Source organism: Marmota flaviventris, chromosome 4, assembly GCF_047511675.1.
Source record: "Marmota flaviventris isolate mMarFla1 chromosome 4, mMarFla1.hap1, whole genome shotgun sequence".
Lineage (NCBI taxonomy): Eukaryota > Metazoa > Chordata > Mammalia > Rodentia > Sciuridae > Marmota > Marmota flaviventris.
The window spans coordinates 7,271,123-7,286,591 of NC_092501.1; the positions used below are offsets into that span (position 1 = coordinate 7,271,123).

General features: G+C 48.5%; 1 protein-coding gene across 1 annotated transcript in view; it reads left to right on the forward strand.

The window, feature by feature from the left end:
* Positions 1-15,469, forward strand: part of Fam53b (family with sequence similarity 53 member B) — a 79,406-nt gene that overhangs the window by 10,243 nt on the left and 53,694 nt on the right. The window contains exon 3 of the mRNA XM_027930056.2: positions 12,296-13,074. Coding sequence (XP_027785857.2) covers positions 12,296-13,074 — 779 coding nt within the window. The remainder of the gene's footprint in view (positions 1-12,295; positions 13,075-15,469) is intronic.

The following is a 15,469-nucleotide window of genomic DNA, read 5'->3' on the forward strand; positions in this document are numbered from 1 at the left end:
CCCTTTCCTGTGTGCCCAGTGTTTCCTTTTCCTTCTTTTGAGGCATTTCCTGTAGATGAGACATGAGAGTGGAGGAGCACTGGGTCTGTTGTGGTGAGCACTGTGCGGGGTGCTGTACCAAGCTTCTTGTACGCCACTCCAAAGATGTGCTTATTCACGTAGGAGGAAACTGAGGTCCCTTGGAGGCAGACTTGAATCAGGTGGGGGAGAAGGAGACGTTTCCTTCTAAGTCACATGCCACAGCTCTGGGAGAGCTGGGTGGTCCTCTTTGATGCTACCACTCAGAGGAAATGGAACCAGAGATCACCTGCCTTGGAGTGCTATGTGACACACTTTTGAGGCCTGTCCCCACATGATTGAATACCTCCTTAGTGGTTAACGGTTTTCAAACCCTCTGTGTCCCAGCATGTGGCCTGCAAGCCTGCTGTCTCTCCTTTTCCTGGGACAGTGTCATGACTGAGTTGCCGCCTTCCGTGTGCCCAAGAGAGAGGGAAGGAATCCTTGAGCACGCCCAACTCCCAACCTGTGACTTCAGCTTAAAACAGCCAGACTATTAACCTGGACAGTTGGGATGGTGGCCTTGATTCAAGGCTGTTTGTGCTTTAGGCTTCCCTGGGCTTTAAACTGTGTGAACCATAGTAAGGTGAACTCTCCTGGGGTGGAGGCAGTGTTAGGTTTGAGTTGTCACATTGAACTTCTTAACTTCTCTGAACCTCAGTTTCCTTGTCTGCAAAATGGCAATCACAATAGCACCCATGTTGTAGGCTTGTCGTGAGGACTCTGTGACATTGTTTTGCAAAGAGATTAGTATAGTAGGAGCATTTCATGAGTAGTAGTTCAAGAGGGGACTGAGACCTAAGTTGAGGATCCCTCTTCCAGAGAAGAGGCCTCCAAGTCTAAACAGAGGGACTATGGTGGTTTCCACTGGAGAGGGGGTGAGGGAGCTGCTCTTGTAGGGGTGGATTCTCAGGCCCAGAGACTGAGGGAGAGAGGCCTGGGGAAGGAGTCATGTGGGCAGACGCTTGGATTGCCTGCAGCCTGCTTTGTCCTGGGGAGGCCAGGGCTTGCAGGAGGTATCAGGCTATGTCCCCCTATTCTTGTTAGAAGAGTAGCCCTTTAGGAGCTCTGTTCCTGTGTTGGGGCCTCTGCTCTGTAGGGCAGTTGCTGAGGCACTGCCTGTCGGTCCAGGGAGCACCAGGGGTGGCTGTGCAGGTGGTGGGTCGCGGGCAAGCCTGCATCCTGCTCTGCGTCTCTCTCTCTCTCTAGTGCACCATCCTTCTCTGACTCAGCCTCCTCCTGTGTTTGGGACCCTGCCCTGTGTGATGGCGCATTACCAAGGCTTTGCACTTACCATGGTTGGTTGCAGTGGTTTATTCTAGTAGGTATAATTGAGTACCTATCGTATGTCAGGCACTTAGTGCTGGGTAGAGCAAACTAGGGTCTGTACCTACCTGCAGCGAGATTGCTGTCCTGCTGGAGGAGAAAGAGCAATAGTGAATTCCCCAGAGCACAGGCCCAGCTTGCAAGACCAAGGAGTCCTGAGAGCCACAGGCATGTCTCCCTGTCTTCCTATCCCATGGCATCCCCTCGGCCAATCATAGGGATTCAAAGAGACAGCAGCACCCTAGAGGTGCCACTAGGTTCCTTCTGCTTCCAGAACTTTCTGGCACCTGCTGGGTGTGGGTGTCAGCAGTCAGGAGCCCCCCAGGCCCCTGTGCTGGTGAAAGCTCAGGTTATTTCATCCCATTAACCTGCGGGTCCAGGTGTTGCGGCCCTACCCTGCTGTGAGGACTAGGAGTGCACCCGGTTGTGAGATTTCATCTTGGGTGGGGCTGCTTTTCAATGGCGGGGAAGAGAACACCCTAAGGGACTGGCTAGACTTTTTAAGCTGGTTTTGGGCCCTTCCAGGGCTGGACAATGCTGAGCAAAGATAAAGTGCCAAATTATTATAATCACCCACCCCCAGCCAGTCTCCCAGAGATAAAGGGCTCTAGTGCGGGCCTTGATCAGTGGAATTCTCCCATGAGGACTGGGGACTGTTGGCCCTGTGACTTGGGGGTTTCCCCTCACCCCATGTAAGGGTCCTAGCTGAAAACCAGTATGAGTCTGGGTTCCATAAATGCTCTGAAGGAAATGCCAGCAACTACATTGGCAGTATGACTGTTGCTGCTTCTTAGAAGGCCCCCTCCCGAGTGGCTGGGCCTCCTCTGCTCCCACCCAGATGAAGTGCGTTACTAACATAATCAAGTGTTCAAAGCAACAGGTTTTTTTTTTTTTTTTCCCCTCCTCCTCCCAAGTACTTCATGCTTTGTGATTTCGAGCTGGATACCAGGCCTCTCCCCACCCTTGTCCCCCAGTCTAGTTTGGGGCTTAGTACAGAGAAGTGTTTTTGTGCTTTTCCAAAATAAGGGAGAAACAAAGCCAGGGTGAGGTGCCAATGGGAGAAGCCGGGCAGAGTGGAGCCCAGCCCTGCCTTCCTGCTCTGTGTCTGGCTGAGGCCTTTGGGGCGCCAGGCTTGCCCCATCACTGTAGGTCCCTTCTAGCAAAGGCCAAGTTTTTCTGGTTTCCTTTCTCGCCCCTCAGGTCATCCCCAGCCCAACTTCTGTGCTGAATTGAAATTTCCTTTGCAGATAGCTTCTCTGGGGAAGAGCCCTACATGACCATGGACTGTGCTCCTGACACAGGAAACCTGGGCCAGGAGGCAGCTCTGTGGGTGCAGCCCACCCTCTTATCAGCTGGCCAGTCTGGAAGCCACCCTCCTGTTCTGACATTGACTCCTGCTGGGTGCGGAGAAGGGAATCCACTAGGTTGGGTGAGGCAGAGATTGCACACGGAGCTTCAGTTGCTGCTCCCTCTAGATCCTCTGCCATTTGCAGTGGGGGCTGCTGCTTTATGCTGGCCTGGGGGTCACACGTGTACCGGTTTAATCTTATTCGGTAAAACAGGGCAAGTGGGGTGAGAGCAGCCTCCATTCACCACCCTCAGCTAATTGCAGCCATTAAACGAGTTCTGTGTTGCAGGGACAATGGACACCACACATTCCATTTTCCTCGCCACTCAGGCGAGGAGAAGACCTGGAAATCACGTAAAATGTGAGAAAGCGAAGGCAATGCCAATTATTTCAAAAAGGCCACTAGGAAAAGTCTTGTAAATACAAGTCAATGGACAGAGAACAAAACAATTCATATGCTAAAAAAAATTGGCTGGAAACCCATAATTACTTTAGGAGTTATGGTGATAAATTATTTATTAATGTAAATGATTTCACAGGCAAAGAACATAGAGGAAACTTGAGCAGAAGGATCATACATTATGTATAAAAAGGAATTGTAAAAATATTACAGCACCCCTCCTTGTGCCGCCTGGGCTTAGGTTTGTCAGCATTTTAATTATAAGCCCTTACTTCAGTGTTTAATTACTTGGCTGTTAAAGTCTCCTCTGTACATAAGAGGGCTCTCCCCGGGGGCACTCTCTGGATGGATTTCTACAGGGGAAACCAGTTGGCTGTGTTGAGCTACGTAGGATGCAGAGATTCTGCTTTGAGATTCGGTAACTTGCCATCGTCTAACTCTGCCGCTGTTCATCATCGACGGTGGAATGTGATTGCATCTTGTGTTCAGGAGCGGGCATTTAGAGGCTGAGTGTTTTGGTTTCTTAGAACAATCAATCAAATGAATGGAATACAATGAAAAATAGCAGAAACAAAATTAGCTGCTTAGGCCCCACTTTTGGTCTCTGCTGCCTTTTCTGTCTTTCAGAGATTGCCCTTTTGAATTTGGTCATTGGGCCAGGGCCTTCTCTTAGAAACCACTTATTTCAACATAGGCCAGCAAGAGATTTGTTCTCACTGAAAACTTGCCATCCAGATACAAGCATGCATATGTACAATTAAAATTTTTTTTTTTTTTTGTAATTGTGTATGGACAGCATGCCCTAATTTTATTTGTATGCGGTGCTGAGGGTTGAACTCAGTGCCTCACACATGCTAGGCAAGCGCTCTTGCCACGGAGCTACAGCCCTAGCTCGCATATGTATGATTTTTTTAAATCACTTTTTAAAAATTATTTTGAATTTACCTTTATTGTGATCTATGTATGACTTTTAAAATCTCTAGAATAGCCCAAGATTTGTCTGTATATGGTGCTTTAAATTCTTCCTTGCACCATTTATGAGTTTCAGAAAGTATTTCTGGAATAAACTACAGAATGGAAGTAGACATGAAATGGAGATGGTGTGTGCTAGCTGTTTACAGTGACAAGTGAGAAAGGGTCCTTCTGGATTGCCTTGTCATACAGGTTGGGCTGACGTTGGGTGGGAGGACCACGATAATGCCAGAGGATAGGCAGTGGCTACTGCAGGCTGCCTTTGGGTGCTGCACCCTCCATGGAGAAGGATGTCAAGGTAGACAGCCTGACCTAACTCAAGAGCATGGCCTTGGGATTGCAGGTTAGGTTTAAGTCTGAGCTCTGGTTTGCTAGTTGTATGTCTGTGGGGGAGACTTGACACTGCTCTGAAACTTGGTTTTCTCACCAGTAAAGAGGGATTGCTGACAACTCTAGAGATGAGTAATGTGCTCGGGTCACACACTCATGCTCTTTCCCAGCCTCAGCAGGAGCCCAGTTATTAGTTAGTACTAGGGGTACTAGTTAATGGACAGCTAATATGCCATTATTGACAGTTTCCCAAAGAGCTCTTCCCACTGCCAGTGCCCCTGGCAGTGTAAAGCACCCGCCTTGCTGTGTGCAGCTGCCCATTTCATAAGCTCTCTGCACATCCACATCCAGGGAGGACTCCAGAGCCATGCACCAGACTGACCTTTCCATTCCTTCAGAGTTTTTGTTGCCATGGTGAATGCTAGCTGTTGCCTACACATTTATGAATACTCCTGGGGGATGAAGGAGAAGGTCCCTGCCAGAGCTGAAAGGTCTGTCACAGAGCCTTGGTTGGAGAGGCTGAGGCCCATACTCCCAGCTCCCAATCTTGTTTGTTTTTTACACCTTGGCAATCTCACTGGGTCCCATTTTGCAAGTGCAAAAACTTCCCACAAGTTGTGGTAGCTGCGATGGGCCATCCCTGCTGTGCAGGTGAGGGAGGGCTCTGGGAACCATTCTGAACCCCTATCTTTGTCCTTAGCAGCTTCTTTGGCTTCTTTCAGAGTCCTGCAGGCCAGTCTTCCTGCTTTCCTACATGGAGTCCCAGTGGAGTGTCCCTCGTCCCTCATATGAGGAGCTGGGTGTCTTATGTCACTGTCCCTGAACTCAAGACACAGCTACCATTTTGTTGTCCATTACAGGAGAGCTGGAAGGATGAGAGGCTGCAGTCAGGCTGGGGAAAACCCAGGAACCTTTCCTCCCAACACAGCTCTGAGTTGAGTCTCTATTCTGGTGACACAAAGAAGACCTCCAGTGGGACATGAGCTCTGAAGTCCATTAAAAAAACAGATGACACCATAGTGGGCACTATCACGTTTTGCCCTTCTTGTCCTTCCACGTCTTGCATAAGGTCACTTTAGCAAAGTTGCCTCAGGCAGAGTCCTTGTAGCCAAGACCAGGCTCGAATAGGGCAGCCCTAGAGTAGGAAGAGGTCTTTACAGCCCAGGTGGACAGGTGCAAAATCTGGAAACCAAGCTGGGTGATCTGGTGAGAGGCTGCTCCCTGGGCCTCAGAGGCTACTAAAATCTTGCCTCTTGGTTGTACACTTAAGGTGCTTAACCTTTTCTAGAGACCACATTTTGCTGTGGTTATGTCATTTTAATGGACTGTCTAAAACAGTACAGAGATCTCCAGAGTTATCAAATTCTTCTATCTTTTGAACATAATAAGGCTTATAGTCCCCCAAGAATCTGGGCCCCTGGGAATTTCCCTTTGAGTTTAAGGGCAGAAATGGAAACAAGAACATTCGAGGTCAAATGCCATTTGTGTTGCTTTGAGTGTTTTTCTTTCTTTGAGCTCTAGCTCTGTGCACCAAGGACCTTCTGCCCTCCTTGGTCAAGGGTTGGCAGGACCAGATCCTTATGACTGTGACTTTGGGATTGGAGTCCTTGTCTCCATGTGTGTGGGCATTTGATACTGTGGTGCCTTGCAGCGCAGACAGAAGTCAGAAACTTGAAGCTTAGTCCTCGGGTATCAGCTTTGGAAGAGTCCTTGGTCACCTAGTTCATCTGAAAAAAGGACTGGGCCTCAGGGTGGCTGCATGGCTGGCCCCCTTATTTGTAGGCAGCGTGTTAGGCTGTATGGAACACGTGTACTCTCGTGCATAATTTTAGATTTGTGAAGGGAGCTCTCTGGGGATTTCAAAAAGCTTTGGGTACCCCTGAAGGCTAAAGTAATAGAGATGGCATGGAGTGACCAGCTGGTGCCCACGCTCAAGCTGGGTGCTGTTGCACTGTGCCCTGCTCTGGTGGTACCTTGGTATCGGGCTCGAGGTGAATGGAGAGCTCCTTGTGAAGCTTTGGGCCATAGTGTGACCTCTGGGGAGATGGTGGTGGCTTCAGATACTTCCTATTCACAGGAGTTAGTTACCTCTTAGGCCCCTACCAGTGGTTGTCTGTTTAGAGCTCTGCAACTTGAAGCCTGGAAGGGCCCTACCAGCCTATGCAATATGAGCCTCCTAAGTGAGCTTCTCTATGGCTGTACTTCCTATAATCAACCAAACCAAAAGCAAAACAGAAACATCAACTTTCAAAGATGTTGAGTCCGAATTTTTGGGAACTGGAATCATCGACCCTGCAGAAGTACCCTGAGTCTGGTTGGTGGTCTGACTGTGCTGCTGTTCTGCTGTGCAGCCTGAAGTCTGGAGCAGTGGTTCTCAGCATTTTTATATTAAAGTAACCCAAAGAGCTAATTAAAATGCAGATTCCTACCCAAAGAGATATTGATTTACAAGTCAGGGATGGAGCCCAGTAAGCTGCATTTTAACAAACAATCCCCCTCCCTGGGGATGATCCTGCACTTGGTCCAGAAACCACAGTTTGGTTGTGTAGAGAATATAGATGCTGTTTCCAGCCTAAGTCTACAAAGATTGATACCTGACTGCAGAAGAGCTAAGCCCCAAACATAAGAATGTTTTCCAGGCTGGAACGCAGTGGAGCACACCTGTAATCTAGCACCTCAGGAGGCTAGGGCAGGAGGATTGCAAGTTGAAAGCCAGACTCAGAACTTAGCAAGGCCCTCATCAAAATAAAAAATTAAGGGGCCGGGTATGTAGCTCAGTGGTGAAGCCATGCTGAATTCAACGCCCAGACCTCCCTGCCCCCACCAAAAAAAAAAAAAAAAAAAAAAAAAACCCAAATTTTCTGGTATTGGCTTACTGAAATTAGTGTAATGATGGCCACCGTTTTTGAGAGCCTATTCCAGGACCTGTACTGGGCCCTTATTTTCTTCACACAGCAGTTCTGAGAGATTAAGGAGCTTGAAGCACTGAAGTTTGAACCAAAGGCCATGCCCCTTTACACCACACAAAGTGACCTCCCCAGGTCCACAACTTGTCGATTTTAAAGAATTAGGGTTGTTTGTGTAGAAGTAATATTGAGTGGAGGGGCCGGGCACCTCATGGGTCTTCTCAGAGCCCTACCGAAGCCCTTTTCCCTTGCGAAGTGTGATATTGGGGACTAGTGGGGGGTAGCGTGCCATTAAATATTTGCTTCTGTTCCTGTTTCTTTTGTCTGATGACCTGACCCAACAAATTGCTTTCTGTTCCCTGAGTGAAGGGGGGCAACACAGGGCTAAACATAGCATTGATTGTTTCTACTTTCTCATATTGTACTTCTCAAGGTGATAAAGATAGAGACAATTACAATATTATCTACACTGCAGACAGGACAAGTGGCCACCCGGCTGGTGTTGATACACAGTAGCAGTTCTTTGCATTTTCAAAGAATTTTAGATATAACTCCACTAACCAGTCTCCTGGCTGCTTCACATGTAGCCATCTGTGGCCCAGATGCAGGGGAGAGTTCAGCAGGCCCAGGTTGGACCTGCCTGGCCAAGGAAGGGTCACTTGTGTCAAGGAAAAATGATAAGCAAGACCTAGTGAACCCCTGTAGCCTCCTTTGGATTTTGTCACCCATTCCTTCCATCACTCCCCTCACCATGCTGTGGGCCCCACTCAGTGCTGTGCGCTGGGAGCCATGCTGGGCTGTGCTCTGGAGCTGGTGGAGAGTGGTAGACATGTAAGCAGATGATTAAAGCTCATGCGACATATAATTGGAAATCTAGGCAAATTGCTGTGGTTGCACAGGGGGTCATGTGGAGGAGGAGGTTTTGGTTCTTTGGTCATGTGGAGGAGGAGGTTTTGATTCTTAAATTGAAGAATCAGAGGTTCTCTTAGTGGAAGGAAGATAAAGTCAGAAGAACATTCCAAGCTGTTTTGAAAGTATGAAGGCATTAAAGAGCTGAAGTCTGGGGGAAGACTGTGACCATGGTCACATTGTGCTCCCACAGAACCAGTGGACTGAGATGAGAACTGACTCTACGTGATTCTTCCCTACAACGAAGAACTCTTACATATTTAGGTCATATCAGTTACTGTTTGCAAGCAGGATGCAGTAGAGTTCACCATTCAACCCCAAGACCCACTGGGGGCTTGTTGTCAGCCTCAAGTCCCTGTTGATTGGACTCGCAGCCTCTGCGTTCAGATTCACCTATGTTCATTCCTGCAGTCTCAGTTGTGAAACCTTTTAGTTTCATAGCGAATTGCTGGCGTGTGAGGGTCACTCTCCAGGGTTATTTATCCTAAACCAGGAGAGGTATGATTTGAGGGCTGATTGGGAACTTTCAAGGGTCATTTTGACTCTACATGATTCTGGTCTGACTTCCAGTGTCATAAGAAGTTTGGTGTCTGGGGTGAAGGGTGTGCTGGGGAAATAGTGGTCAGGCCTGCATGCCAGGCTGAAATGTCTGCATCCCAAGAGGCAATAATGGACAATTGCCAAGAGGCCAGACCACAGAGGTGGAGGCCGCAGGAAATTCTCTAGAGCCAGTGAGGAAGTGGAACTGTAGTTGGGAGTCCCTGAGGGATCCAGTTAAAAAGTGCCACCATCACAAGGCAGCCATGGGAGGGAATGCACTGCCAGTTGAGAGAAGTGCCAGGTTCACATTTATGTGTCTCCCAACTCCTCCCTTCTCGTGATTTCCCTTAAGATGGGGAAAATTCCAGGCCAGTGTAACAAAAATGGAATAGAAAGTGTCATCCTCAGAGGATGGGATCAGTCTCTTCTCATTTCATGGGTTTTTTGAGGTCTGGTCAAGACACAATCTGGCAGGTGCCGTAGGCGCCTAAGTACCGGCCCATGTAACCGTCTTGAGGCCCTCACTGTGCTGTGGCTGGGCCCAGTGGTTCCTTTCTCAATCCACCATGTTCCTGGCCCATGTGGCACCATAGTACCTTGCCCCCAAAGAGAAGTTGGTGGCCAGCAACTTCTGTAAACCCAAAGGAACAAATGCAGAGGAGGACAAGGGTTAGGCCCTGGCCCTGGCTCTGGTGCTGGCCGTGCTTCACTTCCTGAATTAAGGCAGAACTCAGCACCAGTGGACTTAATGGTAAGAGCTTTCACATACTGGCTAACACAGTTCTCAGAAGATTTGAAAATTGTAGAAAAACAAAAATAATAAAATATCAATCAAGCAAACATTGACCCATCAACTATTAACATTTTGGTTTATTTTCTTCTTCATGTATAACATAGTACATATTTTACTAAAGAGAAATCAAACAGTCTTATATTCTGCTTGTGTGTGTGTGTGTGTGTATGTGTGTGTGTGTATGTGTGTGTGTGTGTCTGTCTATCTGTCTGTGTTTTACTGGGGATTGAATTTAGCCTTGCACAATTTGGCAAGTTCTCTTCCACTGAGCTACACCCCCAGCCCTTTTTTATTTTGTGACAGAGTCTCACAAAGTTGCCAAGGCTGTCCTCAAACTTGTGATCCTCCTGCCTCAGCCCCATGGTAGCTGGGACTACAGGTGTGCGCCATTGTGCCCAGCTTATGTCCTGTTGCTGCCTCTTAGCATCACACTGCTAGCATTTCCCCATGCCCTTAAATAGCCTTGAAACTGCTTTTCACACTCTGTGTTATTCCTTGACAATTCACTTAACCAGCCCTCTACAGTAGGACTTTTAATTATATTTATCATTTTGCTGTCACTAAGTCATTCTGATGAACATTACCACACATAGGTCTCCCCTTTTTCTTAGAACAACTTTTTTCCTTCTTAACATATGGTCAAGACTTAGCCCATGTTAGTTTATATTTCTTCTAATTTTACTTTATTATTTTAATTAACTTTGACCTGCTGACTAATGTCAAATTGAAACTTTTAAAAGACTGGTGAATATTCCAGGGGAATGCATTTCATGAAGAGCGAAGATATATTTGAATAAAAAGATATTTACTTGTAATGTTTGTGTTTGGAAGTTATTTATCAAATGCAGCTGAAGAAACAGGTATTGCACTTGCTATGGTCAAGATCTGGGAAGATACTGGGATGAGTGAATTGGATGTTTAGCCACAGTTCTGCTTTGTTCTCACCTGGCTTACAGAAGATTTCTTTCCTGTGTTTTCACCATCTGAGATCCTTCATGGATAGGTTTCTCCTTGTGTCCCCTGTCTAGGGTCCCAGCTCCTCAGGCTTGTGTCTGTAATGTGGCAGGTGCCTGAAAGGAAGAAGCATTGCACTTAGCCCTGATGTAGCTTTTCCTGTGGCTCCTGGACTTGCCCTTGGGTTGCATTGTTCATCCCCCTTGAAACCAGCATGGTAGCTGCTAATTGTGATGTTTGTTTGGGACCTGTCTCTTGGTACTCTTTGAGAAGTGGCAGTGAGTAAAGGAGTAATGCTCATAGTCCTTGCTGCTGGAGCATGTGTCGTGTGTGGGTTAAATCAGTTTTCTAGACCTGTAGCACAGCTTTCCTGATCTGAAGCTCCCGAGGCAGGGCTGGTGTCAGGCTCACTTGTGCTTCCCTTCAGCACACTAGTGAAGTGAAGAGACCATGGGCTCTGTATCATGTCATTTGTCAGTTGTAGACCTGGGCCAGATACCAAACTCCCCCGAGCCTCAGTCTTCCCATCTGGGCCACGGTGGTCCCTGCACACAAGGTGCAGTGCGGCTCTTACCCAGGGTGGATGCTCAGTGACTGATCCCCTCTGCGAAACAGCGAATGCATTTAAATACCTGCTGAGCATCATTTCAGGTTTTATTTCTACCCTTGTGCTGTGTGCCTGACTGAAGCCATTCATTATTGACAAAATTTATAAATATACGCAGGTTAGAAAAGATAGGAAGTACTAATATGTTGATTCCTGAAAGCATAGGAATTTGACATTTGAAATTAATTTCTTAATTCTGCTTTTGTACTCTAAGCCTGAATACAGGGACTATGTCAAATTTATCTTTGCATCTCCTAAAATTCCCAGCATATGCTTGATTTTATAGTAGAAAAACTTGAATATTTCAATAAAATAAAAGTTCAAGTGCAAATTCAGCATTTTATAGCAGGGTTAGCTTATTTATTCATGCATTTAAGTAGAGATCCGAATGTGTAAATTTAAATTGAACCCTGAAGTCTGTGCAGCCCAAGATTTGCTCTTACAGATTTTAATTGCTTTAAATATCCTCAGTTTCAGGAACGAATCAAGTGAACACACAGAACACGCTGTGCACACAGAACACGCTGTGATTGGTAGCTGTTGTTGATGTTGTTGAGCATTTTGATGGAGGGGACATAAATCAGTAATAAATTCAGTTTCTGTTTTTAGCAAGGGCTTTAAAGATACAATTCGGATGAACTAACCTAGCAGCACCCCAACCCCCTTTTAATGTTGACCATCTGAAGTGCCGGAAGTTTTGACTTTGGTCATGGTCTTCTGCCAGGGCATCCAGTCCTGTCCTAAGAGCAATAGAGAACTGAATAGGGACTTAGTAGATACATTGCCCTGAGTCTACCCCCAGCCAGGGCAGGGTACAGAGCAAGACATTTCCTGCTTGTAAGAAGAGAAAGAACTTGGAGTGAAAAACAGCTTGCATTTTCCCGAGAGACAGTGCAGTATGGTGGGAAAAAGGCCTCTCAGAAACGCCGGCTGTGTCTGAATCCTAGGCCACACTCTGCTTCTAGCCCAGCATGCTGACACTCGCTTCCACTGTCTCAGCCTCAGTTTCTCATCTGAGAAATGAGGTTGAACTGGAGGTTTTTTTAAGGGCCTTCTGACTCCCATGTGGAAAATAGGCTGTTGGTGTATAGGAAGAGAGAGCTGGTGTGAAGGCCTCTCAAATCCTGTTTTTTCTTTGTCATTTATGCACCAGAAAATGACAGATGGCGAGACCTGGACAGGAAGTGCCCTCTTCAGGTTGACCAGCCGAGCGCCAGCATCTGGGAATGCCTGCCTGAAAAGTGTCAGGACGGCACACTGTGGCATCAGGAGGCTGTGACTGCCTGTGCAGTGACCAGCCTGATCAAAGACCTCAGCATCAGTGACCACAACGGGAGCCCCTCAGCACCTCCCAGCAAGCGCCAATGCCGGTCACTGTCCTTTTCTGATGAGATGTCCAGCTGCCGGACGTCATGGCGGCCCTTGGGGTCCAAAGTCTGGACACCTGTGGAGAAGAGACGGTGCTACAGCGGGGGCAGCGTCCAGCGCTACTCCAACGGCATCAGCACCATGCAGAGGAGCTCCAGCTTTAGCCTCCCTGCCCGGGCCAATGGGCTTTCCTCACCCTGCCACCAGGCGGTATTGCACCACCGCTTTGGGGGACAACCCTGCCAAGTGGCACCAGGCTTGGCCTCCTGTGGACAGGCAGGTGACACCTGGACCCCCGACCTGCACCCCACAGGAGGGGGCCGGCTAGACCTGCAGCGGTCCCTCTCCTGCTCACATGAGCAGTTTTCCTTCGCGGAATACTGTCCACCCTCAGCCAACAGCACACCTGCCTCAACACCAGAGCTGGCGAGACGCTCCAGTGGGCTCGCCCGCAGCCGCTCCCAGCCATGTGTCCTTAATGACAAGAAGGTTGGTGTAAAACGGCGGCGCCCTGAAGAAGTGCAGGAGCAGAGGCCTTCCCTAGACCTTGCCAAGATGGCACAGGTAGGTGCCACAGGGGCCTGAAGGGGGCTGCAGAAGCACTTGGTGCTCAGTGGATGGAGCCTCTGTTGGTTCTAGTCTGTTCCAGCCAAGTGCACAGTGCCACTTTCAGAAGTGCCCAGGAGTGGGTTAATTCCCTTGTCTTTAAAATCCTGTTTAAAGAAGATGAATTCAAGTTCATTTTTTAAAAGTGTCCATTTCTTTCCATTTAAAATGAGACACGCTCTTTCCCTGTGGTGCGCAGTGCTAGTGGGTACAAGAGCAGACAGATGGCGAAAGGCGGCGTCAGCAGGCAGTCCAATGTGAGGACTGTGAGATCCCCTCCCAGACCTCCAGGCAGCCCTCTTGGAACCACCCCTGCAGCCACCGGAGACACACTACATTCAGTGTCTCTAGGATTATGCTGATCCAGGCAGTGGATAATGGTTTTAGGAGCAAGGTGGGGAGTAGGAGGTAGCTCGTGGGGAGTAGGAGGTAGCTCGTTTCTTTGATTAAACTGCAAAATGTTAGACTGCTAAGAAACGATGACCACTGTCCTCTGTGCCGTCTCTGTAACGATTCTCATTGTTTGCTATAGGAGAAGCCTCTGGCCAAGTGCCTCTATCCCTTGGATTTTGCCCTCTTTATTTTGGGCCCTGCCTTGTGCCAACACTGATCTTGGGTACTGATTTGAATGAGGTGAACTTGGAGTTAATCCCCCATTGTCAGGACAGTCCCTGAGTTCAGAGTTGACTGTATTTGGTTCTTGCCTGGGAAGCCCAAGGATGCCAGCTGGTCAGTGAGGCCCGGGATACAGATGGGTTGGTCCTTGGTCTGACTGTTGGCTCTAGGATGGGTGGATGTGGTGGACGGAACGTGCCCTGCTGCTTGGGGTCACTCAGGAGGTGCCCTCTTGCTCTGTTGCCACTGATTCTGGTCTTACGTAGAGAAACACTGATCACTGCTTGGTTTAAGGTGAACAAGGCCTGTTTGCTGGTAAGGGTGTTCTCAGTGGCATTGGTCTTGCTTCTGCAGCACTGTGGCCAGATCCAGGGTGGCAGACTGGTGGTGCCTGTTCTGTCCCAGGTGGGCACAGCCGATCCCCTTCAATGCCTATTACTATCATCCCAGATGGGCTTCCTTCTGCTTTGGAAAGATGCTGCAGTTTCTGTTCATGGAGTTTCCTTCTCTCCCCATTAATCCCCCTCCCAGCTTAGAGGTGCCCCATGAAAGAGGAGGTGCAGGTCCATCCAGTCTAGAGTCAGGCTAGACTCTGGGCCCTGGCTGAGATAGCTGGAGGGCGAGTTGATGACATTCCCATGTCTTTCCTGTGTCCTTGGGCCCACTTGGGAAAGAGGCTGGAGGAGTGTAAGGCAAAACTACTGTCCCCTTGATCCAGCTTTCATGTCTTTCCTCTTGACTCTGGACATGCCCTCTCTCCTTGCTATGTAGTAGACATTTGGACTCATCTCACTGGACCAGGATTGAGCACTTGCATTGAATACCATGAGGAAGTTTCCTTCTCCAGAGAAATTTAAATAGGTAAAAAGGCTGAATAGGTGACAGCTTTGAGTGACTTCTGAAGGATGCCCAGAACCCTGAGTTCTGGGTTCAATACACAGCCTCAGTTAAATTTTTAAAGCTAAGCTTTTTTTTTATTATTATTATTAGCTAATGAGCTGGAGAGGTAATAAGAACAGTTTACACGTGTTATTACATTTTACTAGCTACAGATTGGAGTAACACCGCTGACATCACTGGAGACACTTTCCAGCCTCACTTGGGTAGAAACCATTTTAAAATGCATGGCTTGGTGGGCCGGTGCCCCGGTATATAGGTTGCTTCATCTGCTCCAGGTGGGCCTCTAAGATCCAGGAGTGCACCCTGGTGCCCGAGGAACCTGCCCTGGTTCAGCCCATCTGTCCTTGGCCACCTGCTCTGCAGCAAGTCCTGGGTAGGACGGAGCACAGGAGAGGTTGAGAGGGGCTCCTTGGAGGGGTGTGTGCCTAGCGGCCTGTGACCAGAGTGCTGGGGATGGAGCTTGTGGAGCCTGAACCATCTCTGCCTGGCATGTGACCCTGCCAGCCCTTCCTCCACTGGGCTCTGTGCTCTGCCTGTTTTCAGTCCCCCATTGGGGGATTTATAGCCCCAGGAGTTAGGCCTTGTTTTTCCAAGAGGCCCTGAAAACCAGGCCTAGGGCAATTCTTAGGTGTTTGAAAAGAACTTTGGACTGAGCCAGGACAGTGTTGGACCCTGGGCTTGGGTACCTAATGAGCGGGATTTTCCCTGGGGACCTGCACATTGCCGGAGAGTGGCTAAGGTTGAGCCAGTTGCCCAAAGACCCTAGCCTCTGTGTGCAGGGCTGCCCGCAATATTTGCAAGTTCCAGATGGTAGGTAGGGTTTGTGCCGGTGGGAGAG